The 16,653-nt window shown below is 37.8% G+C and overlaps 1 protein-coding gene across 13 annotated transcripts in view; it reads left to right on the plus strand.

The window, feature by feature from the left end:
* The window catches only part of LOC135215595 (transient receptor potential cation channel trpm-like), a 655,531-nt gene that overhangs the window by 449,277 nt on the left and 189,601 nt on the right, over positions 1-16,653 (plus strand). For 8 of the 13 annotated variants that reach the window (XM_064250483.1, XM_064250479.1, XM_064250481.1 and 5 more), the window contains 3 exons: positions 6,870-6,890; positions 15,856-16,021; positions 16,611-16,642. In XM_064250483.1, coding sequence (XP_064106553.1) covers positions 6,870-6,890; positions 15,856-16,021; positions 16,611-16,642 — 219 coding nt within the window. The remainder of the gene's footprint in view (positions 1-6,869; positions 6,891-15,855; positions 16,022-16,610; positions 16,643-16,653) is intronic. The other 5 variants (XM_064250472.1, XM_064250480.1, XM_064250485.1 and 2 more) reach the window with 1 other exon arrangement.

The following is a 16,653-nucleotide window of genomic DNA, read 5'->3' on the forward strand; positions in this document are numbered from 1 at the left end:
TACCCTACATGTCTGATTAATAGCCGAGGAGATAGATAGCTGACCGTTCCTGTAACATCTCATTTCTGGTTCAAGTCCCGTGATTCGTAATCTTACTGAAACTTAGGACTGCTAGTAAAAGAGATAAGCTTATTTTAAGAAATATTTTTATAGTATGCAATATCAGTGGTATTCATATCTTTAATTTATTTTTTCGTCAACTTGGTTGCGATAATAATTGTTGCCAGAATTTTATTACAACTTGAGAATCCAAATGAAATGAGAAACATTCCCTGAATGGAAGAAATCCTTTATATCTTGGTTATTCATTATGAAATTTGAGATGTGGCTCCTGTCTGAGAAAATATTAAAGTTATCTTCTTATTAGAGTACTAAAGCTCTCAGACGCGAACTGAACGATGATCCTCATACAGGACTGTTTGGTATGAGGCTAAAAACGTTCGTTAATTTGATGCACCCCCTTTTTTTTACATGAAGCATGTAGTGTAATTCGGCTGTCATTTGGTATTTGCTCGTGAGGTTTTACTTTTGCTTCGTCTTTTATCTTTGTTCTAGGGTGTGAGCGACTTCTGATTTTATTGAAGAATTTACAAACGGCTATTTTTCTCTTATCAAACAAAATTCCCTTGAATTTGCTGTACAAAGCTGAAGGCAAAGAGATGACTCTACTCACTGAATTCTTGCATAACATTTATTCATTATGCTGTTTTAATCTTGAGCTTTTAGCGCAAGATTTTCCACCTTTTAGCATCAATCAAACGAGCGTTAATTTCCCTCAGTGATATGTCCTTAGGCTTGGGAGGTTGTAAATGGAGTGCATTTAGAATTGTCATAAACTGTCTATTGAAAGGAATTACATTATCACAACCACACTCAAAGATGGTTTTGCTTTCTTCTCAAGAACAAGTAAAAAATGTGCCTAAGTTTCTTTGGCAAAATCAAGTTTTCTGTACAGTGTAAAATGCTGAATGAATTCTCAGCCATGGCCACTGAAACAGACACGGCTTATGAAACTTTCGACCATGGCTTGGTGGTGGCCTGTGTTTTTTGCACTTATAGCAGTGCGAGATGCATGCTCATGGCTAACTTTAAGGTTAAATTAAATAAAAAATACTGAGGCTTGAGGGCAGCAGTTTCTAGGACCAGTGAACTTCCAGCAGCCCCCAACCGATGGTCATTCGGCAGCTTCAGATTTAGTCCAGGCATTAATGTCCAGGCTCCCAGCTGCAGCTTTCCAGGGCCAGTGAACTTCCAGCAGACCCCCAACTACTGGCAATTCGCCAACCTAAGGCTCTAGTCCAAGCAGTGGTGTTCAGGCTCACAGCTACAGCTTTCCAGGACCAGTGAACTTCCAGCGGCCCCCCAACTGCTGGCTGTTCGCCAGCCTTGGGCTCTAGTCCATGCGGAGGCATTCAGGCTCCCAGCTGGAGCTTTCCAGGGCCAGTGAACTTCCAGCAGACCCCCAACCACTGGCAGTTCACCAGCCTCAGGCTTTAGTGCAGATGGTAGTGTTCTGGCTCACAGCTGCAGCTTTCCAGGACCAGTGAACTTCCAGCAGACCCCCAAACTGCTGGTAGTTTGCCAGACTTGGGCTCTTGTCCAGGCAATGGTGTTCAGGCTCTCAGCTGTAGCTTTCAAGGCCCATTGAACTCCAGCAGACTCCCACCCACTGGTAGTTTACCAGCCTTGGGGACTAGTTCATGTGATAGTTTTCAGGCTCCCATATGCAGCTTTCCGGGGCCAGTGAACTTACAGTGGCCGACTCCCAGCTGCAGCTTACCAGGGCCAGTGAAGTTCCAGCGGTCGCCAGCCACTGGCGTTTCACCAGCCGTGGGCTCTAGACCAGTCAGTGGTGTTCAGGCTCACATCTGCAGTTTCCAGGGCCAGTGAACGGTGTTCGGGCTTCCAGCTGCAGCTTTCCAGGCCCAGTGAACTTCCAGCCCCCCCCCCCCCCCCCCCCCCCCCCCCCCCCCCCCCCCCCCAACTACTGGCCATTTGCCACCGCCCCGGCTCTAGTCCATGCGGTGGTGTTCAGGCTCCCAGTAGCAGCTTTCCAGGCCCAGTAAACTTCAGCAACCACCAAACCACTGGAAGTTCGCCAGCCTCAGGCTCTAGTCTAGGCAGTGGTGTTGAGGCTCCCAGCTGCAGCTTTCCAGGGTCAGTGAACTTCCATTGATGCCCCAATGGCCAGCAAACTGCCCTACTCCAGGCGATAGTGTTCAGGCTCTTAGCTGCATCCATCAAGGGCCAATGAACTTACATTGGCCCCCCCATAACCGCTGGCCATTCGCCAGCCTCAGGCTCTAATCCATGTGGTGGTGTTCAAGGCTTCCAGCTTCAGCTTTCTAGGGCATGAGGATTTCCAGCAGCCCCCAACAACTGGCTGTTCGCCAGCCTTGGTCATCTAGTCCAGGTGTTGTTCTTTGCCTCTCACCTCCAACTTCCTTCCAGAGCCAGAGAGCTTCCTGCAGCTTGCTAACCTCTGGTCGTTCGTCAGCCTTGGGCGTCTAGTCTTTGTGGGGAGTAGGCCTCTGTAGCAGTTAAATACCTATTTTTGTATCTGATATGATCTGACTTTTGATGGCTAATAGGTGAAACTTACAATTTTCCACCCGATTTGATTGTCCAAAATAATTGCGGTTCCTGCTACATTGTGTTATATATTTGTGACCTTCCCTGACTACGAAATAAAGTATTAAAAGTACTTTCATATACATAACAAAATTAGGTTAGAGCTATTCCTCTCCTGCTACAAGTACAGGTGCATTATTATTATTATTATTATTATTATTATTATTATTTTTGTTTTTTTTTTTTTTTTTTTTTTTTTTTTTTTTTTTTTTTTTTTTTTCTCTCTATCACAGTCCTCCAATTCGACTGGGTGGTATTTATAGTGTGGGGTTCCGGGTTGCATCCTGCCTCCTTAGGAGTCCATCACTCTTCTTACTATGTGTGCCGTTTCTAGGATCACACTCTTCTGCATGAGTCCTGGAGCTACTTCAGCCTCTAGTTTTTCTAGATTCCTTTTCAGGGATCTTGGGATCGTGCCTAGTGCTCCTATGATTATGGGTACGATTTCCACTGGCATATCCCATATCCTTCTTATTTCTATTTTCAGATCTTGATACTTATCCAATTTTGTTTTCCCTCTCTTTCTCTTCAACTCTGGTGTCCATGGTATTGCGACATCAAATGAGTGATACTTCTTCTTGACCTTGTCAATCAACGTCACGTCTGGTCTGTTTGCACGTATCACCCATATCCGTTCTGATACCATAGTCCCAGAGGATCTTTGCCTGATCGTTTTCTATCACTCCTTCAGGTTGGTGCTCGTACCACTTATTACTGCAAGGTAGCTGATGTTTCTTGCACAGGCTCCAGTGGAGGCTTTTGCTACTGAATCATGCCTCTTTTTTTTTTATACTGGTTCTGTGCAAGTGCCGGGCATTCACCTTGCTATGGTTTGTTTATGGTTTCACTTTTCGTATTGCACTTCTACATATGGGAGAGATGTTATTTCCGTCTATCGTACTTTGAACATATCTGGTTCTTAGTTTATTATTATTATTATTATTATTATTATTATTATTATTATTATTATTATTATTCAGAAGATTAACCCTATTCATATGGAACAGCCCACCAAAAGGGGCCATTGACTTGAAATTTAAGCTTCCACAAGAATATTAAGGGTGCTCATCAGGTAGCAAGAGAAGGTAAAGAGAAATAGCAGATTCTTCAAGTAAAATTGCCCATATTAACAGAGCTGCTGATTCAATCAATCATCAGATATGAATATAAATGTGCCCTTCTAATAGTTTGCATATATCATATATATAGATATATATATAATATATATATATATATATATAAGATAATATATATATATATATATATATAATATATATATATATATATATATATATGACATATGTATTCACACTATCCAACGTTAAAGTGGTCATATAGTAAGTAACGCAAGCTGGAAATAAGCTTCTGTTATTCAGCCAGCCAGGCCGTTCCTCCTCATTGGTTCATCATCCAGTAAATTCTGAGAAATCACAGTCTGTCACCAACGAAGGCAGTCGCCGTAGCAGACTTCCACTCTGATTTCTACCAGAGGAGGAGTTGACAGGACCAAAACCAGGGGAACATGGCCGTCAGTATAGGTTTTACAGTAGTAAACAAAATTCCATTCCTTTCAAGAACTAAGAAGTAGATAAAATTTCCTCGCAAAACAAATTAGTCTAACCTAATTTAAAATAATTGAAATATAATTTCAAACAATTCATTATTCACATGTTAAAATACCCTTCAAATGGCATTTATGTAGTGAAAATTTCTTAAGCTATATACGTATGCAGTGTCACAAATTGAACACGTATGTCGTGCCTATTTGTTACCGTTGAAAGAGTCACATTTGCAATACATAAATGTGCATTTAATTATAGAAAGAGAAGCTTCTGTGTGTTTTCCACCTTGCCTCCACAGCTTTAAAGTGAAATATGGAAGCAGCCAGAAGCAAAATACAGCAAAACCGTCAGTATTTTGAAACGAACATTATAAGTAGGCAATAGGGCAGTTCAAAGGTTTTTAATGTCATGGATGAATGCCTGCCAGGTAAGAATTTTGTGATAGCCAGTTGCTTACCTTCAAAAGTCTCCGAAGAGTTGGGTGGTCATTTGAGTTTTGATCGTTATAATTATCTAGTTGACAGTATACTTAGGGTAGGGCCTCACTGGTCGAGATCAGGATTCCATAACATGTCAACCTCAATCTGATCCTGTTTATGAGAGATGAAGTAATCAACGGGACCATTTGTACGTTTATCACATTTTTAAATAAAATTTTAAATATAGTGGATTGAAGTAGCATCATCTTCACTAAAAGATTTGTTATATCACAGCATTTACCATGAAAATTAATATGACGTCAAAACGAGAGAGAGAGAGAGAGAGAGAGAGAGAGCGCTTTGTTTTTGAAGCGTGTTTTTAAGGTTGTAGTATTGCCAGCATTGTTTGTTGGTTGGAAAAAATAAGATTTAAATTTCTGAGAAAGACAGTATCAAGAAAATAGCGGGATATGCTTTTCAAAGAAAACTTAAATTGAAAAATAGACGTTCAGAGAGTTCGGGTTGTCCGTTCCACGTTAGCATGGAAATTTCACTGAGTAAACTTATGGATATACAGGGGTCTAGGTACTTTACTCTTTTCCATTTCAGAGGTCTAGGTACTTTACTCTTTTCTCCATGGTCCCAAATCCTCGCGGCTTTCCCTCTTGTGAAAGTTGAAACCTAAATACATAAGAGGAAAAATCCATGCGTGCGACTTACTCCTTGTATTAATGTGCAAACTGTTGCTGATGTAAGTGGATGCAGACTAGAATCGAATTAAGTTTGGCACATATTTGGTATCAAGCTTTCTCTCTCTCTCTCTCTCTCTCTCTCTCTCTCTCTCTCTCTCTCTCTCTCTCTCTCTCTCTCTTCCTTAGTGCGTCCTCTGTTTTTTACTCCGATGATAGTGGTGTGTTCAACGTTACTGTTGCAAAAGCGAAGTCCTTAGAAGTGCTGACAAACGAGCTGCACACGATTTGCTTCTCTATTCTTTTTTCCTTCCTTTTTCAGGTCAGGGTCGAAGAAAAGGAAAAGTTTCGCTTGATGGTTTTCTAGTGCCGTGTTCTTTACATTTGCGTATATGTTTACTATACGTATAGGGATTATTCCGTCATCATTTTGTTCAATGTCTCCTTATAACATTAACTGTTCAGTTGTTTCTGATGTTTTTCAATCAAAACAAAAAATTCGTTATCTTTATTATTTTTATTATTATTGTTATTATTTTTATTTACTGGTTTGGTTTACCTTTATTTCATTGTACTAGTTACAATCTTTTTTAAAAGACTGCATCATTTCATTTTTACTTTCCCGCGTAGAGTCGTGCTCATTTTAATGTGAAATATACGAAAAATAAAAATGTCTTTGTTTCACTAAGGTACTTTTTAAGCTTCAAAGTTATCCTTTTGAAATGTGTCTCAAGTAGCGCTGATTTCCTAAGACCGACAGAGGTAAAAAGGTAATGAGAGTGCGAACACGTTCTCTGACCCCCACCCAAGCGGTATTTTTAGAAGCACAGTGACGTAAGGCTTCTTCCAAACAAAACCGGGAGCATCAGGCTTAACTGATTTTGCGTCTTTTGTCAGAAATGATTTCGAAGTCTTCATCTCTCGTCCATTTTCATGAATTTACATTTTATTCTCCAAATCTCTTAGGTATGAAGTATGGCAAAAGAATCCAGCTGAGTATTTCTATTGGTATTTTGCCAGTGTTTTTTATTTTAATAAAATATGTTTTATTTTTTGTAGCAAGCAGTTGTATGAAATAGTGATTGACTGCTAAATCATCTTAGTTTAACAAATAGTACCTATATATATATATATTATATATATATATAGGAATATATATATATATATATATATTTTTATATATATATATATTCTCTTGTGTTTGTGCTTATATATGTATATGTGTGACAGTGAAATCTACTTAACCTTGCTGTAACCATTATAAAATGTAATATTTTTCCAGGCTTTCCCACAGATGAAATCGTCTTGTACTTATAACCCTGCTTAATATCTCTGTAGAAAAATCTTGATATTTTGCACATATGTACGAATAATAAGTTCACTAATCTCACTACTTACTCATATTTATTATTTTTTCTCTCTTCCCCCATTTGATATCGATGACTTGCTATCGGTGACATTATTGTGTGCCCCCAAAATGCAAATAACCCTTCCCGATCCTCATGGGTGTTGTGTTTTGTGTACTGCCTCTTCTTCTTCCTCCTCCTTCTCATCCTCATCTTCCTCAGTCCGGGAAGGAGCGTGTTAGAGTAAGTCTCGGGAAATTCCCCCCACCAAGCACGTTGCACTTTCCATCATTCTCGCCCTCTCTCTAAAGCACAGACCGCCATGAATTGCCCTCACGGATCCAGTTAAACTCTCTCTCTCTCTCTCTCTCTCTCTCTCTCTCTCTCTCTCTCTCTCTCTCTCTCTCTCCAGGCAATCACTTGGAAGTCCTTGCTTGACCCACGGGATTTACGAGGGAAGACTTTTTTTTTTTTGCCGATTATTTTCTTAAAGTTGTAAAGCCAGTTCATTTTCACTTCTAAACCCCCCCACCCCCCCTCGGTATATGGCAGAAAAAATGCCATTCTTCACCATGATTGAATTTTCATGTCCTTTGTTGCCCTGGGCATGGGTTGGGGGCCGGAGAAGATTGTGGCCTCGGCCGGTTGATGATGAAATGGAAGAGACCAGACAGAAATTCTTGGGATCCAATTCGCATCAGAATTCGGACTCCTCCTCTTTCAGCTGCCCTTCCTGCCTCGCCGACTGTTGTCGTTTTCAACGCCAGTTTTATTACCTCGCTTTTTCATTCTTGTAGTTATTTGTTCTCGTTTAAGGTTAACATAATACCATTCTCCAAAATCTGGATGAATTTTTATTTTAAATTTTCTTTTTCTGGTGTATCTAATATTAGTTTTATTCATGACATAATAGCCTATATCCTTTACGTAAATTTTTATCCTTTTACTTCCTAACGAATGTCATTGATATTCTGTTGTCAGCGTCATTAGTATTCTGTGCTTACATTAATTTCAATTCTACCCGTATCACTCCCTGCTTCTTTTTACCATAACGGTTACATCCTGGCAGCTTTTGTGGCACCTCTAACTCATTTAAATCCAGCCACGTGACTACTTTTTTTCTTCATCTCATCCCCCCTTCTCTCTCTCTCTCTCTCTCTCTCTCTCTCTCTCTCTCTCTCTCTCTCTCATTAGTATCCCCCATCTGTCAGGTTGGTTGCGATCTTTTTCCCAACAACCGTATGTTACCTTCCCTAATTAAAAGTTCACTTGGATCTCGGTTTTTATGTATCATTTTTATCCTCTTTACCATTCATGCTAGCAGCGTCTTGCCTTCAGTTGCAACTCATGTCTCCCAACGACATTGGTACTACTACCCAGTACCAAGCGATGGATTTTACTTTGCATAGCTTCGTATCCCTTCTTTTCGTCAGTTCTGTAATAAACATCATTTCTACAGTTTACTTTTATTGTTCTTCACCATCAGTTGCAGGTGCTTTGCTTTTCACGATCATGGCCGTTGGCACAATGACAATACCTTATCTCACACTTCTTGGAATTTTATGTCTGCTTACCTGCTCTCAAACTACTTACCTGCTTTAACATTTGTCTTGATCTCCTTTATTTTGAACTTTTTTGACGTAGGGCACTTTTTCTTATTTAAGATATCTCTTGTATTCTCTCCCTCCACCCATCAAGAAAAAATTAAGAAAAGAAAGCTTTCTCTCGTTTCCCGTGTTACTCTTACACACAGCCCAGCCACATAAATAAAGAAAAATAAAGCATGTTAGGATCACCCAGTACCTTTCTCTCGTCTTCTCTCACTCAGAATAGCGAGAAAAGGAACATTTTCGCAAAGGCTGGCATTTGATTGGGGCTTCAGGCTGTAGAGTTTGGTTTTGCTCGAGATTTCAGGCTAGATCACTGCCTTCTTTTACAAAGGTTACACTTGTCTTTGATATCATCATAGCTGTGTTTCGTATAATAACTGCTGCTACTCTGCTGCTGGTGATGATGATGATGATGATGATAATGATGATGCTTTTGACGAATGTAAGCAAGCTCTGTAGCTTTCTTGCCTGATAAATGAAAAAAAGATTAAGACTGTCATTCTCAGTCTATCCCCTTCTCCCTCTTACGTTCCCTCTTGTAAGCAAACGGGGAAAAGCACTGTACTACTTTCTTTTGGTAAACAAAAGAAGGTAATGAAACTCTGTCTTTCTCTCTTCTGAAGTACTCGACATACATTTAAATTCAATTTTTCTAATATCTTGGCTTGTGACGGAAAATCTTCCAAACAGTTAGCTATTTTGCACTTTTGAATACTTGATTTTATTGCAACCTTTATTGATTGATTCTTATTTATCTCTACTTTGTTTATGATATGCAGTGATAATGTTTTACCTCAGTATTGGCATCTTGAAGAATGCATTCCCCATTTCTGTGCTGATTGTAGAGTTTTATCGAAGGTTATATTCTTCAGATTTATGACTGACGGATAAAAGCCTTTCCTGTTATTAGTATTAGCATTGCTTCTATGGCCGGATGATAGATTGGCCAAATTAAAAATCAGGGTGTGGGTATTGCACCTTCCTTTTTTTTTTTTCCTTTTAATGCTTATCCCCAGAAACCTGCGTACTGAGGGAAAATGGCTGTTATCAAGAGGAAAATTATTAAACCAAACAAAAACTTCTTTCAGTTTTTCTTCTGAAGATTGAAAAAGAAACCCACAAATTCAATTTGTAACTTGTTTACTTGCTAAGTATTTACATTAAGTTTTACTCCCACTCGAGTACTTTCAGGCCCTTCTGTGGCCCATTCTCAAGAGATGTTTGGGATGTTAGCCTGGGTCAAGGCCCAGCAGTCTTCTGGAACTTCTTCTCGTTGTGCTGTCATTTATGCGATGGCTGTTCTGGTTTTCTTGAGAGTTGCCAATCCCCTCTTGTCGCTCTGATATCCTGAGCTGATGGTCAATGGAATTCACCCTTGTGGTAAGGGTGTGGTCACCGAAAGTCTGTTGGGCGGAGGAAACCTATTAAAAGAAGCTAAGATTGACCCCTGCTGACCTGGAGATTAGGTTTCCTGCCCAACAGACTTTCGGTGACCACACCCTTACCACAAGGGTGAATTCCATTGACCATCAGCTCAGGATATCAGAGCGACAAGAGGGGATTGGCAACTCTCAAGAAAACCAGAACAGCCATCGCATAAATGACAGCACAACGAGAAGAAGTTCCAGAAGACTGCTGGGCCTTGACCCAGGCTAACATCCCAAACATCTCTTGAGAATGCACAGAAGGGCCTGAAAGTAACTCGAGTGTGGAGTAAAACTTAATGTAAATACTTAGAAGTAAACAACGTTACAAATTGAATTTGTGGGTTTCTTTTTCAATCTTCAAGGAAAATTATTATTATAATTACTAGTAGGCACAGACTTTGCTTTTTGTATCCAATTCCCTTTAGTTTCGGAATCTTGTCTTTTAAGCTTTCGTAATATATTACTTTATTTGACTGACAGTGATATCACTACTCACCCGTCCAATTTGCCTGCGCTTCTCTCCCGTAAGTGAATCTAGGTTTATGGGTAATTACATATAGAAAGATAGTATTAATTGATAACATCATTTTGTATTAGATGGATATGTTATAACTGATATTTATCAAAATAGAATTAATTCTCAGTACCTCTCTTTATAGATACACACGCCCACATGCACACACAGACCCATAACTGTGGTTAAAAGCGCTTCACTGTACGTCCTGATATCTAGGTTCCGTGGTTTGTGCCCATGAGCTGACGAGTTTCTTATCAACTAAAAAAATTCCCCTGCGGTTAACATATGTGAAAATATATAAATTCCGAGGTAGAGTGAATTAGATATTAAAGAACATTTGTAGCTTAATGCGTATTTATGAATCACGGTGATGTGTTATGATATATATATATATATATATAGTATATATATATATATACTATATATATATATATTTATATATATATATATATATATATATATAATATATATATATATATATATATATATATATATATATATATATATATATATATATAGAGAGAGAGAGAGAGAGAGAGAGAGAGAGAGAGAGAGATTTGAGAGAGAGAGAGAGAGAGTGTGTGTGTGTGTGTCTGTGTGTGTGTGTATATAATATATATATATTATATATATATATATATATATTATATATAATATATTATAGATAGATAGATAGATAGAGAGAGAGAGTGTGTGTGTCTGTGTCTGTGTGTGTATGTTTGCATATACACTGAATAACACATGAATATAGTGTAGCTGTGATGAACTCTTGGTCTTTCGAAATGGTGCGCACCACCATTCCTTAATTAATCCAGTGAATCAGGAGTCTTTGCAGTGACACTTGAGAGATGGAGCATAATTTGCTGGATGAGAGATAAATGAAATTAATTGCATATGAATCCATTTTACCGGGAAACGGGACAGAAGCAGGATTTCTAAAGTTCTTGGCGAATAAGATGCGAAATTAGATGTTCAGTCGACTTTTCTGGATACAAAATATTCCGGTCGTAGCAATGGTAATTCGAGACTTTACTATTTTGTACCTAAATGAAAGGTTAAAAAAGAAAGATTTTTTTATTTGCGGTGAAAACAAGTAGAATTCGTTTTTTAAATTATTATTTTACTTACTTTTCCTCAATATAAGATTGATACTACCAGACTTGTAACTCACCTTCATTTCAAGTATAATGAATTCCATTTTGAAATAACATGTTAATGGGAAAGATCAAGAATTTGCTCTGAGGAATAAAATTGTGGAGCGCAGTCATGGCTCTGGCATATTTACTTGACCCAAGCCCATGACTAAAATTTGTTAGAGGAAAGTGCAATTTGTCAGTTTTCATTCGGTCAGACTATCAGCCAGTTTTCATCGAAATTTTGGATGATGAATATCGAAGTTGAAACTCGCGGCCTGTGCCACTTCATGCATTGGTGTTGGTGCCCGAGTTCGTAGCCATTGCCCAAAGGACCTGGTTGTTTAGTCCGGTTCAGATATCGGTGGACTGTTGTCGGATGCTAGAGGTCATCCGAAGTCATTTGTTTTCTTTCTTTGATTTTCCTTTGACTGAATCAAATGTAAAGCCCCTGAGGTAAACTGGATCAAGTACCTAAAGTTTAACATGAAACTTTACTTTATGGGTATTTGGAACATATGTGGTTTCAGTTAGTTTGAGAGTATAGTAAATATTGTTATAATGCTCTGATATTAAGACATTTAGTCAAAGATAAAGATGTTACGATTCCAGTGCGTCCGTTACTTTAACCAGTTAGCAGTAGCTATTCCATTGGCTTGATCTCGAAAAGGGGCTGTTTCAAGAAATCTTCATCAATCTGCAGGCGTTTATTTTTTTCCCGAAAATTCAGAACTAGTAAATCAGCTGCTTCTAGTTTAATGAAGAATTTTATAATAATAATACTTTTCTACTCTCTCTCTCTCTCTCTCTCTCTCTTCTCTCTCTCTCTCTCTCTCTCTCTCTCTAAGCGTTGCTTCAAAACTTTGTAGGTTCTCATAGGCATGAGCTCGATTACATCGTCTTGTAAAGGAACCCGACAGTATAAGACGTCACATGATGAAACACGAGCTATGAAAAGTTAGTTGTTCGGAGACTTTTTCACGAACTTTGCCCCACTTCAGGCACTGAACTTCGTAAGAAGTGTTAGGTAATGGCGAGTGACATCAGCCATCTTGGCATATTGATAGTCTTACTTTATATATATATATATATATATATATATATATATATATATATATATATATATATAACGTGACCATATGTACAAGAAATTAACTGGTCAACATCAAAATTTAGACAAAGCAATCAGAACTCTGGCGTATTCTGATTCAAGCGCACTTAAATTTCTCCAAGAAACAAGTGTCATTGTTTTTGAGTTTCCTCTATATGTTTATGTTTTTGAGACCTGGTCTTATCCAAAGGGGTTTACAAGTCTGCTGTGTCCGCTCATTAAATACTCGAGTGGTAGTATGTGGGTGCTCCAGTAATTAACATGAGTTAAGACAATTATAAAAATTATAATAATATTAATATTCGTTGATAATTCCGTACCCATTTACCTCTATTTTTTGTTAGATTTGTCGTAACAACCTGTGTCATATCATGTGACTTCTTTTGAAGTTTGAATTTTTCGCCAGGAGAAACTATAACTTAGAGCTTCTCTGGGTTCTAAATTGACCTTGAGCTATAATTTTTGTATTAATTCTTCGGAATAACTTCCAATCCTTGAATTCGAAATTTTCCCTCTGAGAAAATCCAGAGCAGTTCTTTGTATTGAGTGTCTTACCCAAGTAGTCATCCAGAACAATTGATTCCGTATCACATCATTTCTTAGGGTTGAAAATTTTTGTCCAGGGTAGAATGCATATCATCGCTTTCGAAATTAAATTTAAGAGAGAATCCATATTATATTCTTGAGGTTCGAGTAAGAATCTTTATTTGAAGTACCTTAGGTTCAAAGTTTGCATTAGATGAGACTGCATATCATATTGTTGCTCATGTTTCAAAATGTCCTTCCGTGGCGTCAGAATTTTTCTTTGCGTGAGATTCTGTATCACGGATTTCTTTGGTGGGAAATAAACCTTCAGCTGGAATCCCGGTCATTATACGACTTTGAGTTCGACATGTTCATTATATAAGGATCCATATCACATTTGTTGTTTGGTAGAAACCACTCCACATCACTTTTGGGTTCGAAATTTACGTTCAGAGCCCACCTATAAAACTTTTCCGTCTTTTCCGTTATTGAAAGCGATATTGTGCTCGAAATCTACTCGCAGCAAAGATCCATATCGCTTCTTTGATTTCTCTCTCTCTCTCTCTCTCTCTCTCTCTCTCTCTCTCTCTCTCTCTCTCTCGTTAAAGGTTGTTCATAAGGCCTGGAGTGATTCATGATCTCTATAATTATAACCTTTCAAATACGAACTGTTTCTATCCCCAGATATAGTGAAATTCTGTGGTGATCTTTTTCTTCTTTTTTTTCCTCACATTTCTGTTTTTCTTTAGGCCTAGGATAGAAAAGGGCGGTAAGTTACGCTTCCCGTTGGCCTTTTCTAAGAGGAAAAAGAAAAACTAGGGTCCCGTAAGCGCTGCATACACTAAATTAATTCAGACCTTTCCAGCATGTTCATAGAATCAATATCATTTAGAACTAGTACGCTGTTTTAGATGTAGTTCGTTTTAGTAGCAAAGGTCACAGGTGACAACATGACCTCCTTGACCTTAATGGTCCGTCAGGATTATGGGATAATCTCTGTACCATAATCCCACTTTCTTATTGTAGGGGGCATATCAGGAATCTGCGCCTCAGTTCTTATCCTTATCGTAGATGCTAAATCCATATATTTTGGGAATTAGTAATGCTTGGATATTAGTACGAAAGATAAGATAGTCTTTTTTTTATTTCTCAACACACGCCTTAATAAAGCATAGCATTAAATAATTACACTCTGCTTGATATTTAATTTTTTGAAATGCATTTTAACGGATGTTGGAATGCTTTCTCCTATTTTATGAGTATTTTATCAGTGCTTCTTCCATTGGCTCATAGAAATAAGTTGTTGATTTTATTTATACATACTGTAGTAGTTAACGGGATCTTGAACCTTAAATATTAAACTTAATTTTGATCTGTTGCGCATGCTTCAATTCTGTAACACGAATACATAGATTTAAATTTTGAAATCTATTATAATGAGTTTGATAAGTTAACCTCTTAAAGCATTGCATAGTTTGAGCCATTTCCATCTTATATTAACTATACATTGAACTGCCATAAAGCATATTCAGGAATGTCGACATTTCCCTCGGCTCATTTTACAAGAGTTTCTAAGATGATCACTAAGCGTTTCCACTTTTCTCAGCAATGGCCCTGTTCCATTTGTATATATTCTTCTGTCTGTGTAAGAACTAGAAATACAGTTGCAGCCAATGTACAATGTTCTGGTTACGCGAAAAAGTAAGTCTGTTGTTTCACTGGTTATTATGGCTCTTCAAGTCTGTTGTGTTTATGAAATCATGAATCGTTCTCACTTGCCTGTTGTGTTGAGGATTCATTCCGTTTCGTAAGTCATATTAACTTTCACGGAGTACGTACTTTTGTAAGGGTTTGAACTTGAGATACTTTCTGTGTATGTATGTATGTAATGAGAAGTATTTCCACAACACAGTACTCTTTGTGGTCTATTGCAGTTTACGTGGAGACAGATATTTGCTCTTAGAAACGGTTGTCATTTATAATCACAGGTATGAATAGACTATTTGAAGATAATGTTCTTGATGATTAATATGGCAGATTCGGTGTCTGTAACGCTATATGATGTAGCAGGAGCCTAACTTCCAAGAAAATATAATTTGCTTACGTTAGTATATCGCTGCTCTAAGGCATTGTATCACCAAAGGAAAAAGGGCGTAAGCGTTCAAAATGTATAAATATTGAACGCCATAGAGGAAATATATTTCTGTCTGGGAAGTTAGCACAGAAGCTGCTTGTAGAGTGCACAAGATCTTTCGCAGGATTGTCTTGTTTATTTTGTAGTTTGTAGGACACAGCAGCCATCTCACAAGACTTGTATACTGCATTATGAAAGCGTCATTATGCTTCTTAGAAGTTCTCCGTACTTACGCTTCACGGCTTTTGCAACTATTTATGTTTAAAGTTCACTTTCATTAGAATTGCGAGTCAAGCATATCGATAGATGTAGCATAGTTCTATTATCTAATTTGCTTTTATCTTCATATTGAAAAATGCTGTGAAATGTAGAATTAAAAATAACTAATTTTCCATGCCGATTGATATTTGCTTCGATAATATGTGATACAGCTTCGATAATATGTGATTAAAAAAAATCCCCCTTCTTAACCATTGGCAGAGTCGAAGTTATAGATAACTGAAGCGAATTCAAGCTAATTCCTAATACTAAATGTTTCGACGTGGCGTGTCATGCCGCCTTAGCAGACCTCATAAAAAATTAAACTATTTTTTGGCTCCAGGGAACATCCAAGTTGTTATCCTCTCTAGTGTATTCTTCCTGTTCTTCATTATATGACGTGATGATGGTCCCTTTTGAACCTCATTGAATTTATTAGGATAATGAAATGTATCGCATTTCAGCCTTGGTAACTCCATTGTATAATCCCCAGATGCTGCTGTGGACAGTTGTGGCAGTGCCACCGAGATGGGTCTCCAGCAACTCTTCGCCATGGAGAGGAGTTGCACTGGAGTCCCTCCAGGCATACACAACTCCTTCCTACGGACGCCTATGGCACTCTAGAATTCCAGGGAGGTGCCCATGCAACCAAGGCGCAGGTTTGTATTTGGCAGTTCACTCTTGGTTTCTGTAGTGTGAACATTGCCATGAATTGTAATTATTTTAGTTCCTTATTTTATTTTGCAGTAAAATCAAAATCATACTCATGAGTTATAGTTATATATATATATATATATATATATATATATGTATATATATATATATATATATATTTATATATATATATATATATAATATATATATATATATATATATATAATGTGTGTGTAATTGTAACAACCACAATGCCCTCTTAACTTCTTGTATTTTTCACACGTTTTGGAAACAGTTGTCACTACAAAGCCTAGCGCGTGCGTGCGCGCGCACACACACACACACACACACACACACACACACACACACACACACATATATATATATATATATATATATATATATATATATATATATATATATATATATATATATATATATATGTGTGTGTGTGTGTGTGTGTGTATGTGTGTGTGTGTGTGTGTATTTATATATATATATATATATATATATATATATATATATATATATATATATTTTATGTTAGAGACTAATTATAGGATTTATAGGATTTATGTTTTGTGTCCATTTCAGTACGTGAGGCTGGCGCACGACACTCAGCCAGAGCACATCTTGC

The sequence above is a fragment of the Macrobrachium nipponense genome, chromosome 5, assembly GCF_015104395.2.
Source record: "Macrobrachium nipponense isolate FS-2020 chromosome 5, ASM1510439v2, whole genome shotgun sequence".
Classification (NCBI taxonomy): domain Eukaryota; kingdom Metazoa; phylum Arthropoda; class Malacostraca; order Decapoda; family Palaemonidae; genus Macrobrachium; species Macrobrachium nipponense.